Source organism: Myodes glareolus, chromosome 1 (genome assembly GCF_982192425.1).
Source record: "Myodes glareolus chromosome 1, mMyoGla1.1, whole genome shotgun sequence".
Classification (NCBI taxonomy): Eukaryota; Metazoa; Chordata; class Mammalia; order Rodentia; family Cricetidae; genus Myodes; species Myodes glareolus.
Window position 1 is genome coordinate 75157689 of NC_142026.1, and position 14347 is coordinate 75172035.

The window sequence follows — 14347 nt, forward strand, 5'->3', positions numbered from 1 at the left end:
CAAGCATCTCTATCCTTTAAGCCACTTCTCACCTCTTCTTTCTTTCCCTCCTTTCCTCTCTCCTTTTCTTCCGCCCTGTCTCCTTCTTTTCCTTCATCCCTTCTCCCATGCCTTTCTCTCCTCCAAGACAAAAAATCACTTTGTAGCCAAGATCCGTTTGAACTCAATCTGTAGCTCAGGCTGGTCCTGTATTTACATTAATCCCCCTGTTTCAGTCTCCCTAGTACTGAGATGGCAGGTGACCCACCTGCCCAGGCTGTGTTCTGTTTCTTGCTCTGTGTCCTGGATACATTTGTGAAGACTCAGTAAGTGGCATCTAAAGGATATATGCCCTAAACCAGGGACAGAGGTGAGCACCTCTAATCCCAGGCCCTGGGAAGGCAGAGGCATGTGGATCACTGCTGAGTTCGAGGCCAGCCTGGTCTACACAGTGAGACACATGCCCTTATAAAAACTGATGTTATCACCCAACATATAAGCAAACAGCATGGCAGTGTGTAAAAAAAAAATTCTTTGTAATAACTGACCAATTCCACACTTAAGAGACTCCCTGCAAAGAACAGGTCTCACCATAGTGTACTGTCAGATTTACCAGACACAATCATCACAGTTTTCTCAAGGTCCCCAGCAAACGAGTTAGGGAAGCAGGAACCAAAATTCCTCCTCCTCCTCATTCCTCTTTCTCCTCTTCTTTCCCCTCCTTCTTACTTTCACTCCACTTCTTGCTTCCTTCCCATCTTCCTCCCCCTCCTCTTGGACATCTCCCTTCTTATTTTCTCTTCCAATATTAATCCTCCTCAATCTCCTCTTTCTTCCTTTTTCTCCTTCTTTGTAGACAAAATCTTTCTGCATCTTCTGTGTACATGAAGATGACTTTGAATTCTCGGTCGTCCTCCATCATCCTCCCAAGTCGTAGGCTTAGAGGTGGGTGTCCTTACATTAGTCTAATACTTTCCCATCATTATCACTTAATGCAGGTAGTTTGCATTCATGCGGTGTCTACATATGACAAACGATGTCCTAAATGTCATGTATTTTTTTTGTATTTTATTTATTTTTTCTTCATTATTCTCTTATACATTACATCCCAATCACAGTTTCTCTTCCCTCTACTCCTTCCAGTCCCTCCCCAACCTCCCAATGTCATGTATTTTTATCTCCAGTACTCTTTGTGACAGACACTGACTGCCCCTGTATTTCCCAGGTTCCTGACACCCACACAGACTCCCCCACAACGCTTGCAGATGGAGGCCTCTGTGCCCATCCCCGCGGTCAACCGCTCCTCAGTGCTGGAGTTCCTGCTTCTGAGGGTCACAGATAAACGCGGGCTCCAGCTCCTCCTCTTCGGGGTTCTCCTGGTCACCTACACACTGACCCTGCTGGGCAATCTGCTCATAGTCGCCCTCACCTTGGCGGACCGCCGCCTGCACACCCCAATGTACTTCTTCCTGCGCCACTTCTCGCTGCTGGAGGTGGGATTCACATCCACTGTGTCCCCGCAGATGCTGGCACACCTACTGTCGGCACGCGGGGCCATCTCCCGCCAACGCTGCTTCGCACAGATGATACTCTACTTCATCCTGGGCTCCGTGGAGACCCTGCTACTGGCGGTGATGTCCACCGACCGCTTTCTGGCCATCTGCAGGCCCCTGCGCTACCCCGCACTCATGACGCCCCGCGTCTGCTCCTCCCTGGTGCTGGCTTGCTGGGCAGTCAGCCTCCTGGCCCTACCTGGGCTGTTTGCCTGGATGTTGTCTCTCCCTTTCTGTGGGCCTCGAGTCCTCAATCACTTCTTCTGTGACAGCTCCCCTTTGCTGGAGCTGGTATGCGCAGACACCAGGCTTCTGCAGCTAGTGGCCTTCCTGGTGGCTGTGTGCACCCTGCTCATTGCTACCTTGATCACAGCCTTGTCCTATGGCTTCATCATCAGCACCATCCTGCGCCTGCCTGCAGCTGGAGCTCGCAGCAAGGCCTTCTCCACCTGTTCTTCCCACATCCTCGTGGTGTCGATGAGCTATGGGAGCTGCATCATCATGTACCTCAACCCCACACAGACAGGGAGGCTGGACCTCAACAAAGGGATAGCGTTCTTCAACACCACAGTGTCGCCCCTGCTGAATCCCTTCATCTATTGCCTCAGGAACCAACTGGTCCACAGAGTGTGCAGCGATTTGCTGCTCAGGGGAAGGGAGCTTTCTTCCAAGATATTCAGAGCATAAGACTACAAAGCTGTGTTTTTGGTGTAACGGCATTATTACTGCTTATTAGTGTATGCGTGTATTTTGGTTTACTGTGGCTTGAAAACAAGGGCAGTGTTCATGGTAAGGCCAAGTGCTCCACCTTTGAGTTACACCCTCAGTCCTCTTTCCTTTGTTCTTTTCTTTCCTTTTCTTTCTTTTTGTTTTTTGTTTTTTGTTTTTTTGTTTCGTTTTGTTTTGTTTTTTAAGACAGGGTTTCTCTGTAGCTTTGGAGCCTGTCCTGGAACTAGCTCTTGTAGACCAGGCTGAGCCTCAAATTCATAGAGATCCACCTGCCTCTGCCTCCCGAGTGCTGGGATTAAAGGCATGGGTCACCATCGCCTGGTTCTCTTGTTATTTTCAAGCACTGTCTTGAGAAGTTACTGAATTAAAGCTGGTCTTGAATTCACTCTGTCAGTGAATCAGGCCTTGGCATTTCCATCCTTTGGCCTCAGTCTCCTGAGTAGCTGGAATTGGTATGTGCTACCAGGCCTGACTGGTTTGATCAAAGTTGAATCAATTAATTTTTTCCCTTTATTTTTATTTATTTAATTTGGGGGGGGCGTGTCAGAGGTGATTTGTCTGCATGTATGTCTGAGTAGCACTTGTATGCAGTGTCCAGAGGCCAGAAGAGGGGTCCTCTTGGCCTGGAGTTACAGATGATTGTGGAGGTTCTCTGGAAAAGTAGCCAGTGCTCCTCACTGCTGAGGCATCTCTCCAGCCAAATGAGGGCATATTTATTTGACTAGGGAAGGCAAACAACAAAATAAACAGACAAACAAAATTAACTATAAAGCTCCTGGTAACAAATTCATAGTACCATCCTTAATTCTAGTTCAAAAGCATGTGATTCTTTTTCTGACCTCCCAGGGCACTGTGTGTTCCATGCATGCAAGCAAAGTACTTACACACATAAAATAAAAGTCTTTTTTTTTAAAAAAATGACTGTATTGTGGCACTGCCGTCTAACTATTCATGCTCATACCCATAGAGGAGCATGGCCCTTAGCCCTCATCAGAAAAGCCTCATTCCTGTGTGGGTAACAAGGTAGAAACACATGATGGTCAAAGTGCTGAGAACAAGTGACTGTTGGGAACTCATCTCCAAATGAGGCATTTATATTGACTCCTTCCCCTGAAGGCTCAGGGAAGGTCACAGTAGAGGAGGAAAAAAAGCAAGATCTGGAGAATGAGGAGAAGTGCTGTGGAATCTATCTTCTGGATGTGGCAGGGTTTTTGTAGCTGTGGTTATGTGAACAAGATTAAGCTAATTACAGCAGAAGTCAGCATTGCAACAGGTATCATTGACTGGATTCGGTGGTTTACTAAAGCAAATAAATAAACAAAAAACAAGCGTAGTGGATGGACATGGTTCATGCCTTTAATCCCAGCTTTCAAGAGGCAATCTCTGAGATTTCTTTTCATTTTTTAAAAATGATTTATTTATTTGCATTGGTACATGTGTGTAAGAATTTTTGATCCTGGAACTGGAATAACAGGCAGTTGTGAACCCAGGTCCTCTGGAAGAGCAGCCAGTGCTCTTTACTGCTGAGTCATCTCTCCAGGGCACCTCCCCCTGGCCTTTTTAAAATACTTTTATTTTTGGCCTAAACATCAGTCTGTGTGATGGTGTCAGATCTTAGAATTACAGACAGTTATATAAGCTGTCATGTGGGTGTTGGAAACTTTTGTTTTGTTTTGTTTTGTTGTTTTTCAAGACAGGGTTTTACTGCAGTTTTTGGAGACTGTCCTGGAACTAGCTCTTGTGGACCAGGCTGGCCTCAAACTCACAGAGATCTACCTGCTTCTGCTTCCTGAGTGCTAGGATTAAAGGCATGCATCACCACTGCCTGGTTTTTTTTTTTTTAAACCTCATTACAATTGGTTGTGAATGGGTGCTGGGAATTGAACCCAGGTCTTCTGGAAGAGCAGGAAGAGAACATGAAGTTGGGAATGGAACCTATAAATGGGTATCTATGATTGTGGGGAGTTGTCGGGTAGACATACACACAGTGTAAATACATGCATGAAATTATCAAAGAATAAATAAATGTAGAAGGAGCGGTGGGCTGCGTTCCCGCCTGGCTCCCGCATGGCTAGCTTTTGTAAGACTTTAAGTCAATTCTGAAGCCATTTCTGACAATTCCAAACCCTCTCAGCCTCCGTGCCTTAGTGCTTCCCCTCCTCCCCTGGGAACCAAGGGCCTAACAGCTACACATGCACGTACTCAGTTCCTGAACAATTACCCATACACGTATATTTTGACTCAGTCCCCTGGGAAACGGGGTCAAAATGACCTCTTACCTCATCTGATCTGACAATAGCTCTCCAGTCAATTATTGGTATTAGCCCTTTTTGAATAAGCCAATCATAATGGTCAAGGAACATTGATCTTGTTTCTATGGGGCCTTCTCCTTTAAAAGTAGACTGTACCAGCTATTCGAGGTCTCTTGGCTTCCCGAATGCTGAGGGACCCTGTCATGACAGAATTATTCAAATCCTCATGTTTTTGCATCAGCTGTGGTATATGAGGTAGTCTCTGGGGGTGACTCCTTCTCAGTTTGGACACTAGAGTCCAACACTTTACACCCAGAAATAACAACACACAAACTGTATTCATTTAAACACTGCCTGGCCCATTGTCTTCAGCCCCTTATTAGCTAACTCTCACATATTAATTAACCCATTTCTAATAATCTGTTTATCACCACGAGGTTGTGGCTTACCGGGAAAATTCTAACCCACCTCCATCTCGGAGAGGAGATTCATGGCGTCTGCCTGCCTCTGCTTTCTTTCTCCCACAATTCTGTTCTGTCTACTCCACCCACATAAGGGCTGGCCTATCAAAAAGGCCAAGGCAGTCTCTTTATTAACCAATGAAAGTAACACATAGATAGAAGACCCTCCTCCATCAAATAAATTATTTTCTTTTAAATATTTTTAGATTTATTTGTTTTTACTGCATGTGACTGTTTTGACTGAATGTATGTCTTTGCACATGGACATGCTCAGTGCCGCAGGATCCAGAATAGAGTGACAGACCACCCGGTACTGGAGGTAGAGATAGTTAGGAGCAACCATGTGGATGGAAAACAGACCGGCAACTACTCTTTTTTTGTTTGCTTGTTTTGTTTTTCTAGGAACCTGTCCTAGAACTCAGTCTGTAGACCAGGCTGGCCCTGAGCTCACTGAGATCTGCCTACCTCTGTCTCCCAAGTGGTGGGATTAAAGGCATGTGCCACCACCGCCCGGCTAAAAGTTGTTGTTGTTGTTGTTGTTATTGTTGTTGTTTGCTTTTTTGAGACAGGATTTTTCTGTGTAACAGTCCTGGCTGTCCTGGAACTTGCATTGTAGGCCAGGCTGGCCTCGAACTCACTGAGATCTGCCTACCTCTACCTTCCAAGTGCTGGGATCAAAGGCGTGCGCCACCACTGCCCTACAACTCCTATTTTATTTGTTTGTTTTTTGAAAGAGGATTTCTCTGTGTAGCCCTGGCTGTCCTGGAACTTGCTCTCTAGACCAGGCTGGCCTCAAATTCAGAGATCTACTTGCCTCTGCTTCCCAAGTGCTGAGATTAAAGCCCTGTGTCACCACTGCCTGGTCAACCTATAGCTACACTTGATCAATAAGCTGACTCTCCAGTCTCCAACAAATAATAATCTAAGAATAAATTATAATCTAACAATAATATAAAAGAATAATATAAATAATAATCTAAATATAAATAAATAATATTCTAGAATAAATTCTAATAATAATGTTAATAAATAATCTAATAACAATACTCTAAAATAACAGTAGTAATCTAAAAATAAATAAATAAAATAAAAATGAGGCTACAAACAAGTTCCCATGGGCAACATCTGAAGGAAGTTGAGTTAATCACTCCCTTAAGGAGGATGAAAATTTTAGATGTTTTCTGGGTCCCTGAGGTCTGAGGCCTTGGGGAAGGAAGCTGAGAGGGTAAGGTCCTTCATCTTCACACTGGCTCCATCAATAATAGTGTCTCTGGAGATCAGGGCAGCTCCATGTCTCCCAGGGTCCTCAAAGACGTTCTTTTGTTTCTTCCTGACCTCTTCCTTGCTCTGTGTCTCTGTCCTTACTTTTCTTGCCCTCTGTTTTCCTGTGCTCCGTGTCTTTCCTTTCCGTCTGGCTCTCTGGCCACTCCTGTGTGTTTTTCCCAGCTACCTCTTTTCCCCACCTCCATCTCCGTGGACCCCATCCCACCCCCTCTCTGCATTCTTGCCTTACAGTAATAGTTAGTGATTCTCAGTCTTCCAGATGCCATGGCACAGCCCATGTTGGGGTAACCCCAGCCATAAAACTATTTTCGTTGCTACTATCATATGTAAATACCTGATAGTCAGGATATCTGATATCTGACCCCTGTGAAAGGGTCATTGGACCCTCGGAAGGGTCACCGCCCACAGGTTGAGAGCCACTGTCTCACAGGGTCTGACTGTGTCTGTTTTACTCCACTCTGAGGACTCCTCGTCTAGTCGTTTGGGCTGGTGTGACTAATGAACCTCTCCTGTCTGTCTTCTCCGGCCATGTACTTCTATGGGAACTCAAGAAATAGAACATTGGCTCTTCATGATAAAGAAAACTGAAAATCATTTCCAGGTATTTTTTTTTGTTTTTTAAATTTCAGAGTAGAATCTCATGGTGTGGCTCAGGCTAAGCCTCAAACTCATGATGTGCCTGCCGCAACCTCTCATGCACTGAAATTGCTGGTATGCATCCCCACACCCAACCTTCTCCTGGCTTGTGATCTCCGGTCCATCCATTTGCTCTGAAGGTGGGGGCTACAGAGAAACAGGAAATCAAATCGTCACAGTTGTGAGGGTGTAAGTGTGTGCAGGCTGGAAGGAAGCAAGGGACACAAAAATGTTGTGTGCACTTATCAAAAATACTTTTTACCATTCAAACATAAACAAGCACTATGACAGTAGCAGGAAATGAAACGAACGCTGTCTGTGACCTGGTCAATGCCAAGCTATATTAACTCAGTCCATATATAAGAAAATCCCCGCAAAGAATAAGGTCTCTCCCCCAAATGGAGCATCATATCCATCAAGCTGGATTAGCAAAGTTTTCATTCAGTACCTAACAAGCATCTTGTCAGAGTAGGAAGCAAAAATCATCAAATTAAAGTAATATTTTTGTGAAATTTATTTTCGAAGTAGAATCTCAGGCTGCCGTGATGACTCAGCAGTTAAGGGCACTGGCTGCTCTTCCAGACGTCTTGAGTTCAATTCCCAGCAGCCACATGGAGGCTCCCAACCATGTAGAATGGAATCTGATGCTATCTTCTGTCTGATGCCCTCTGTCATACAGGCATACATACAAATAGAGCACTCATATACAAAAATAAATAAATAAATAAATCTTTTTTTAAAAAGTGTTTTTTGAAATGGAATCTCATATAGTCCTGGTTAGCCTGAAACTTCCTATGTAACTGAGGCTGATCTTGAACTCCTAATTTTGCTGCCTCAACCTCTCAAGTGCTGGCATTAAAGGAGTGCATTACCATGAGGTTCTGAATTCTTTTCCATCGTTGTGCAGTTGAACTCTGGGAATATCTTGCATTCATGCAGTGTTCATATGCTCAAGATATTCCAAGCACTGCTCTAAACTTCCTGCATTTGATTCACAGTACACTTAGCTACAGACACTGTCTGCCCCTGTATTTCCCAGGTTCCTGACACCCACACAGACTCCCCACAACACTTGCAGATGGAGGCCTCTGTGCCCATCCCCGCGGTCAACCGCTCAGTGCTGGAGTTCCTGCTTCTGGGGGTCACAGACAAGCGCGGGCTCCAGCTCCTCCTCTTCGGGGTCCTCCTGGTCACCTACACACTGACCCTGCTGGGCAATCTGCTCATAGTCGCCCTCACCTTGGCGGACCGCCGCCTGCACACCCCAATGTACTTCTTCCTGCGCCACTTCTCGCTGCTGGAGGTGGGATTCACATCCACTGTGTCCCCGCAGATGCTGGCACACCTACTGTCGGCACGCGGGGCCATCTCCCGCCAACGCTGCTTCGCACAGATGATACTCTACTTCATCCTGGGCTCCGTGGAGACCCTGCTACTGGCGGTGATGTCCACCGACCGCTTTCTGGCCATCTGCAGGCCCCTGCGCTACCCCGCACTCATGACGCCCCGCGTCTGCTCCTCCCTGGTGCTGGCTTGCTGGGCAGTCAGCCTCCTGGCCCTACCTGGGCTGTTTGCCTGGATGTTGTCTCTCCCTTTCTGTGGGCCTCGAGTCCTCAATCACTTCTTCTGTGACAGCTCCCCTTTGCTGGAGCTGGTGTGCGCAGACACCAGGCTTCTGCAGCTAGTGGCCTTCCTGGTGGCTGTGTGCACCCTGCTCATTGCTACCTTGATCACAGCCTTATCCTATGGCTTCATCATCAGCACCATCCTGCGCCTGCCTGCAGCTGGAGCTCGCAGCAAGGCCTTCTCCACCTGTTCTTCCCACATCCTCGTGGTGTCAATGAGCTATGGGAGCTGCATCATCATGTACCTCAACCCCACACAGACAGGGAGGCTGGACCTCAACAAAGGGATAGCGTTCTTCAACACCACAGTGTCGCCCCTGCTGAATCCCTTCATCTATTGCCTCAGGAACCAACTGGTCCACAGAGTGTGCAGCGATTTGCTGCTCAGGGGAAGGGAGCTTTCTTCCAAGATATTCAGAGCATAAGACTGCAATAGTTTGTTGCTGGTTTATTTTGCTTGCTTTTGTTTTGTTTTATTTTGTTATTTTTTAATTTAAATTTATTTTTAAAAATATTATCTTTTCTGCCGGGCGGTGGTGGCGCATTCCTTTAATCCCAGCACTTGGGAGGCAGAGGCATCGGGATCTCTGTGAGTTCGAGGCCAGCCTGGTCTATAAGAGCTAGTTCCAAGACAGGCTCCAAAGCCACAGAGAAACCCTGTCTCGAAAAACCAAAAAATAAAATAAAATAATAATCTTTTCTTATGTGTGCCAAATCCATTTTCCACACTCTTCCCTTCTCCTGCTCCTTCCACTCCATCCCCTCCAACCCAATCCCATCCACTCCTCAAAGAGGGTAAGGCTTCCCATGAGGAGTTAACAAAGTCTAGCACATTTCTTTGAGGCAGGACCAAGACTGTCCCCAGTATATCTAGGCTGAATAAGGCATCCCTCCATGGAGAATGAGTTTCAAAAAGCCGGAACAAACAGTAGGAATAAATCCTGGTCTCACTGCTAGTGGCCCTTCAGTTTGGCCCAGTCATACAACTGTCACCCACATTCAGGGGGCCTAGTTTTATTCTATGCTGGTTCTCTTGCTGTCAGGCCGGAGTTGGAAGGCTTCCATTAGCTCAGGTAAGCTGTTTCAGTGGGTATCCCTGTCATGGTCTTGACCTCTTTGCTCCTATTCTCACTTCTTCCTCTCTTTGACTGGACTGCAGCCTAGTGACTTGTTTGCAGTGCTGGAAACTGCACTTGAAGGTGCTCGTGGGCACCCCCACTCTTGTTTGTGAGAAGTCATTTGTGTAAGTTAGGCTGGCTTGAAAATCTGTTAGTAGTGGAGATTAACCTCAGTTTTGTTTTTTTTTTTTATCTTTCTGCTTCTCATTCCTGGGGGCTGGGAGTTAAAGAATGCACCATGAAAACTGGAGGTGCTTCTTTTATTTGTTTAATTAATTTATTTTTATTTTATGGCATTGGTGTTTTGCCTGCATGTAAATCTGTGTGAGGATGTCAGATCTTTGAGTTACAGACAGTTGTGAGGTGCCATGTGGGTGCTAGGGATTGAACCCAGGTTCTGTAGAAGAACAGTCAGTGCTCTTAACCATAGAGCCATCCCTCCAGCACTCCTGACTCTGTTTTTTGTTTGTTTGTTTTGTTGTTTTTGAGATAAGGTGTCTCTGTGTAATGGCCCTGGAACTAGTGTAGACCAGGCTGGCCTCGAACTCACAGAGATTTACTTACCTGTCTCTGCCTCCCTAGTGCCGGAATTAAAAGTACGTGCCACCACCACCCAGCCTCCTGGACCTGTTTTTAAATTAAATTTATTTATTTAGTTTATGTTTTGATTGCTAAGACAGGGTCTCCTGTGATCAAGGCTAACCTCCAACTGTTGTATAACCAAGGATGACCTTGAGTTCTTTATCATTATCATCATTTTGATAGTTTGTTTTTTTGAGACACAGGAGCTATGTAGCCCTAGCTGTCCTGGTATTCACTATGTAGACCAGCTTAGCATGGAGATCTGCCCTCTGGAGTGCTAGGATTAAAGTCATGTATCACCATGCCTGGCCTTGAACTCATTATTTAAAAAAAAAAATTAAAATTGAGACTAGAGAGAGAGATGAATCAGCCTTTAAGAATATTATAGAGAGCCGGGCAGTGGTGGTGCATGCCTTTAATCTCAACATTTGAGAGGCCGAGGCAGGCGGATCTCTGTGAGTTCAAGGCCAGCCTGGTCTACAGAGAGTTCCAAAACAGGCTCCAAAGCTACAGAGAAAGCCTGTCTCAAAATACAAAACAAAACAAAACAAAAATTGTAGAGGACCTTCATTCAATTTCCAGCACCCCCATGAGACACAAGTATCTTTAACTCCAGTTTCTGGGTCTCTGGAACCCTGTTTTGGCCACCTCGAGTGCTAGGCATGTATCCAGTGCCCATACATACATGCAGGTAAAATACTCATACTCATAACATAAAAATAAATAAATATTTTTAAAAATTAAGCTTCTGTGAATTCATGCATGTGTGTTTGAGTTGCTGAGATCACATGCATGCAGATGCACTCAAGGCCAGAAGAGAACATTAGATTCCCTTGAACTGGAATTATAGGCAGTTGTGAACAGTCTGGCATGGGTGCTGGGAAATAAATCCAAGTCCTCTGCAAGAGCATTAAGTGCTCTTAACCACTGAGTCATCTCTCCAGGCAATGTAGGCATGTTCTGTTGAGTATGGAAGGAAAACAAACTAACAACCTAGAGTCGTTTAAGTGTTGGTGCTTTGTAGTGGAGCAAGTCTGTAATTCTAGTACTGGGAAAGATGATGATGGAGGATCAAAGGTTCGAGGTCATCCTTGGCTACATATCAAATTTGATGCCAATCTGGGCTACATGAGTCACTGTCTCCAAATATAAAAATAAAGAAGGCAGGGTATTGTGTAGTGTGATCTGTGATCTGAAGAACTCTTATGATCCAGGAGAGTCTTGAAGTTCATGACTTACAAGTGTCATGTAGAGTGCTGATGGAGATCTAGGAACAGGACTTTAGTAAACATAAAGGAAATTGGATCAAAATCCTCAGACTGTAGTGATCCTCTCCATTCTGTCCCTAATTGTATCAAACGTGCAAATGCTTTATGTCACATTGTCACAAGTTCGTATCACCTAAGTATCACGCCTCAGCATGTCCTGATTGCCTTAAATCATGCAGGAAGACTTACTCCTACTGTGAGTGGCAATTTCTGGTGGCAATTCAGATGAAAAGGGCGTAGCAGTTGTAAGATGACTCCCTTGGCCTTTTCCTGACGCTGCCGCCGCCAATTCCTTCCCTAATAATACAGCCAGCATTTCCAGGCTTCCATTCCAGACTGAGGCCCAGAAGCACTTCAGGAACCATCTATGTCTTCCGTGCCAGATTGGGACTGTAGAGTCACTCAGCCCCTTGGATTGAGCAACTCCTGGGTCAACAGCCTCCCCGGTGAGAAGCAGCTACTGTTTCCAGCTGCTGAGGCGCACAGCCTCACCACATAAACTTTGCTTGGCATTACCTGCCCATGATCTGAGCACTCAGGAGGTAGAAGCAGGAGAGTCAGAAGGTCCAGGTCATCTTCAGTTGTTAGAGGCTAGCTGGCCATGATAAATGAAGAGCTGTTTAAAAAACACACAGAGCCGGACAGTGGTGGCGCACGCCTTTAATTCCAGCACTGAGGAGGCAGAGGCAGGCAGATCTTTGAGAGTTCGAGAACAGACTATAAGAGCTAGTTCCAGGACAGGCTCCAAAGCTACAGAGAAACCCTATCTTGAAACACCAAAAATAAATAAAAACCAAACAAAAAACAGAACCAGGGCCAAATAGTGGTGACACATTTCTTTAATCCCAGCACTTGGAAAGCAGAGGCAGGTAGATCTCAGTGAGTTCTAGGCCAGTCTGGTCTACAGAGTGAGTTCCAGGAGAGCCAAGGCCACACAGAGAAACCCTGTCTCGAAAACCAAAAACAAACAAACAAAACCCACCAAAAAACAATCAGCACCAGATTGCTGGTGCTTCTTTCATCATTTCTTAGTCTGTACTTCACTGGTAGGTGCCTCTCCTTCCTCAAGTAAAGCAGTCTGTCAAATCCAAAGCCCTGAATCTTTTCACGTTTTAGAAACACGCCGCTACCACCCATCCCACGACATTTCTCTCATTGCAGATGAGAATTGCTTTAACTGCCAATTCAACTCCAATTCTAAAAATACCCATCCAGATTCAGCAGCAGGGGTACCAGGGATTTCAAATATCACACTGGTTCCCATCTTGCAATATTTCCCACATTCTTCTTTGGTTTTGAGGCAAAACCTATTGGGAATGTGAAGAGGACAAGAGGCTGACCATAGAGTCTGACTGAAGCCTCCGGCCAGTAGAGAATCGAAAGTTCCAGCACAATGAACATTTGCTGCGCAGGTTGCCAACAAGAAACAAACTTCCTTTTATAAAGGAATGTGTTCAGGGCTGGCAAGATGGCCAGTGAGTAAAGGAGCTTGCTGAATAAGCCTGCTAATCTGAGTTCGCTCCCCAGAATCCACAGGAGAACACTGACTCCGAAGAGTAATCTTTTTCCCTCCACATGCAAGCTATAGTGTTCACTAAGTGCATGCCAGGTAGGGTGTCACACCCCTTTAACCTCAGTCCTCCAGGAACACGGTGAGTTCAAGGCCCTTCAGCTCTAGATAGCAAGTTGTAGGCTGTAGGCCAGCTAGGGCTACATAGTTAAACCCTGTATCTAGGGGGTAAAAAAGACTACTAGAACTCTTTAAGAACTGAAAGTGGCTGGGCAGTGGTGGTGCACGCCTTTAATCCCAGCACTCCAGAGGGGCAGAGGCAGGTGGATCTCTGTGAGTTCGAGGCCAGCCTGGTCTACAAGAGCTAATTCCAGAACAGGCTCTAAAAGCTACAGAGAAATGCTGTCTTGAAAAACCAAAAAAGAGAGGGAGAGAGAGAGAGAGAGAGAGAGAGAACTGAAAGTGTAGCTTAACTGGTAGAGTACTTGTCTGTTGTGTGATGTTGTCACATTCTGACAATAAAGTTTGCTTTGAATCAGGGCAAAGTTAGCTACAATCATAGAGGTTTTGGAGGACTGAGTAGAGAGACAGGAAGTAGTAGGGTGTGGCTTAAAGAGGGTTTAGGCCCTTTTAGATGGAGGACCTACAGAGATAGGAGGTTGCTTGTTGCTTCTCCTTCACTTCTCTGATGATTCAGGTTCTTACCCCAATATCTGACTCCTGAATCTTTTTTGTTTCTTTATTTGGTTTTTTGTTATTGTTTTTCAAGACAGGGTTTCTCTATAGTTTTAGAGCCTGTCCTGGAACTAGCTCTTGTAGACCAGGCTGGTCTCGAACTCACAGAGATCCACCTGCTTCTGCCTCCTGAGTGCTGGGATTAAAGGCGTGCGCAATGCCACCCCTGCTCGGCCTGACTCCTGAATTTTTATTGATAAAGAATACTTAGATAAATGTATCACTTGTCTTAAATGCATGAAAGCCTTGGTCTTGATATAAAATCTGGTGTGGTGGTGCATGCCTGTTATCCCAGCACTTGGGGTGGAGGTAGGAGGGACAAAAATTCAAGGTCTTTGTTTGCCCAATTGAGGCCTCTTCAGGTCACGTGAGATACTGTCACAAAAAAAAATAAGCGGGATGGTGGTGGTGCACGCCTTTAATGCCAGCACTCAGGAAGCAGAGGCAGGTAGATCTTGAGTTCGAGGCTATGGGAGCATCAGGTACATTACCTCTGAGTTTTCTTTATTTTCCGTGCAAGGGGAAAAAGTGAAGTGAAGGGGTACAGAGAAGAAGAAAAATAAGAAGAAGAAAGGAGAGTAAGGGGAAGAAGTAAAAGAAGTATCAAAGAGAAGA

The 14347-nt window shown here is 45.5% G+C and overlaps 2 protein-coding genes across 2 annotated transcripts; both read left to right on the top strand.

Annotated features, from left to right (window-relative positions):
- The first annotated feature begins 1244 nt into the window (after positions 1–1244).
- LOC148123482 (olfactory receptor 6E1-like) lies at positions 1245–2219 on the top strand. Its single transcript, XM_087896946.1, has one exon. It carries the CDS (start codon positions 1245–1247, stop codon positions 2217–2219), a length of 975 nt encoding a protein of 324 aa, XP_087753072.1.
- Positions 2220–7827: 5608 nt separating this feature from the next.
- Positions 7828–8944, top strand: LOC125411776 (olfactory receptor 6E1-like). Its single transcript, XM_048452099.3, has one exon. It carries the CDS (start codon positions 7973–7975, stop codon positions 8942–8944), a length of 972 nt encoding a protein of 323 aa, XP_048308056.3. The 5' UTR covers positions 7828–7972.
- Positions 8945–14347: the final 5403 nt, after the last annotated feature.

Bases quoted from the DNA above. Each gene is read 5' to 3' on its own strand.
- LOC148123482 (XM_087896946.1), top strand. From the start codon at position 1,245: ATGGAGGCCTCTGTGCCCATCCCCGCGGTCAACCGCTCCTCAGTGCTG.
- LOC125411776 (XM_048452099.3), top strand. From the start codon at position 7,973: ATGGAGGCCTCTGTGCCCATCCCCGCGGTCAACCGCTCAGTGCTGGAG.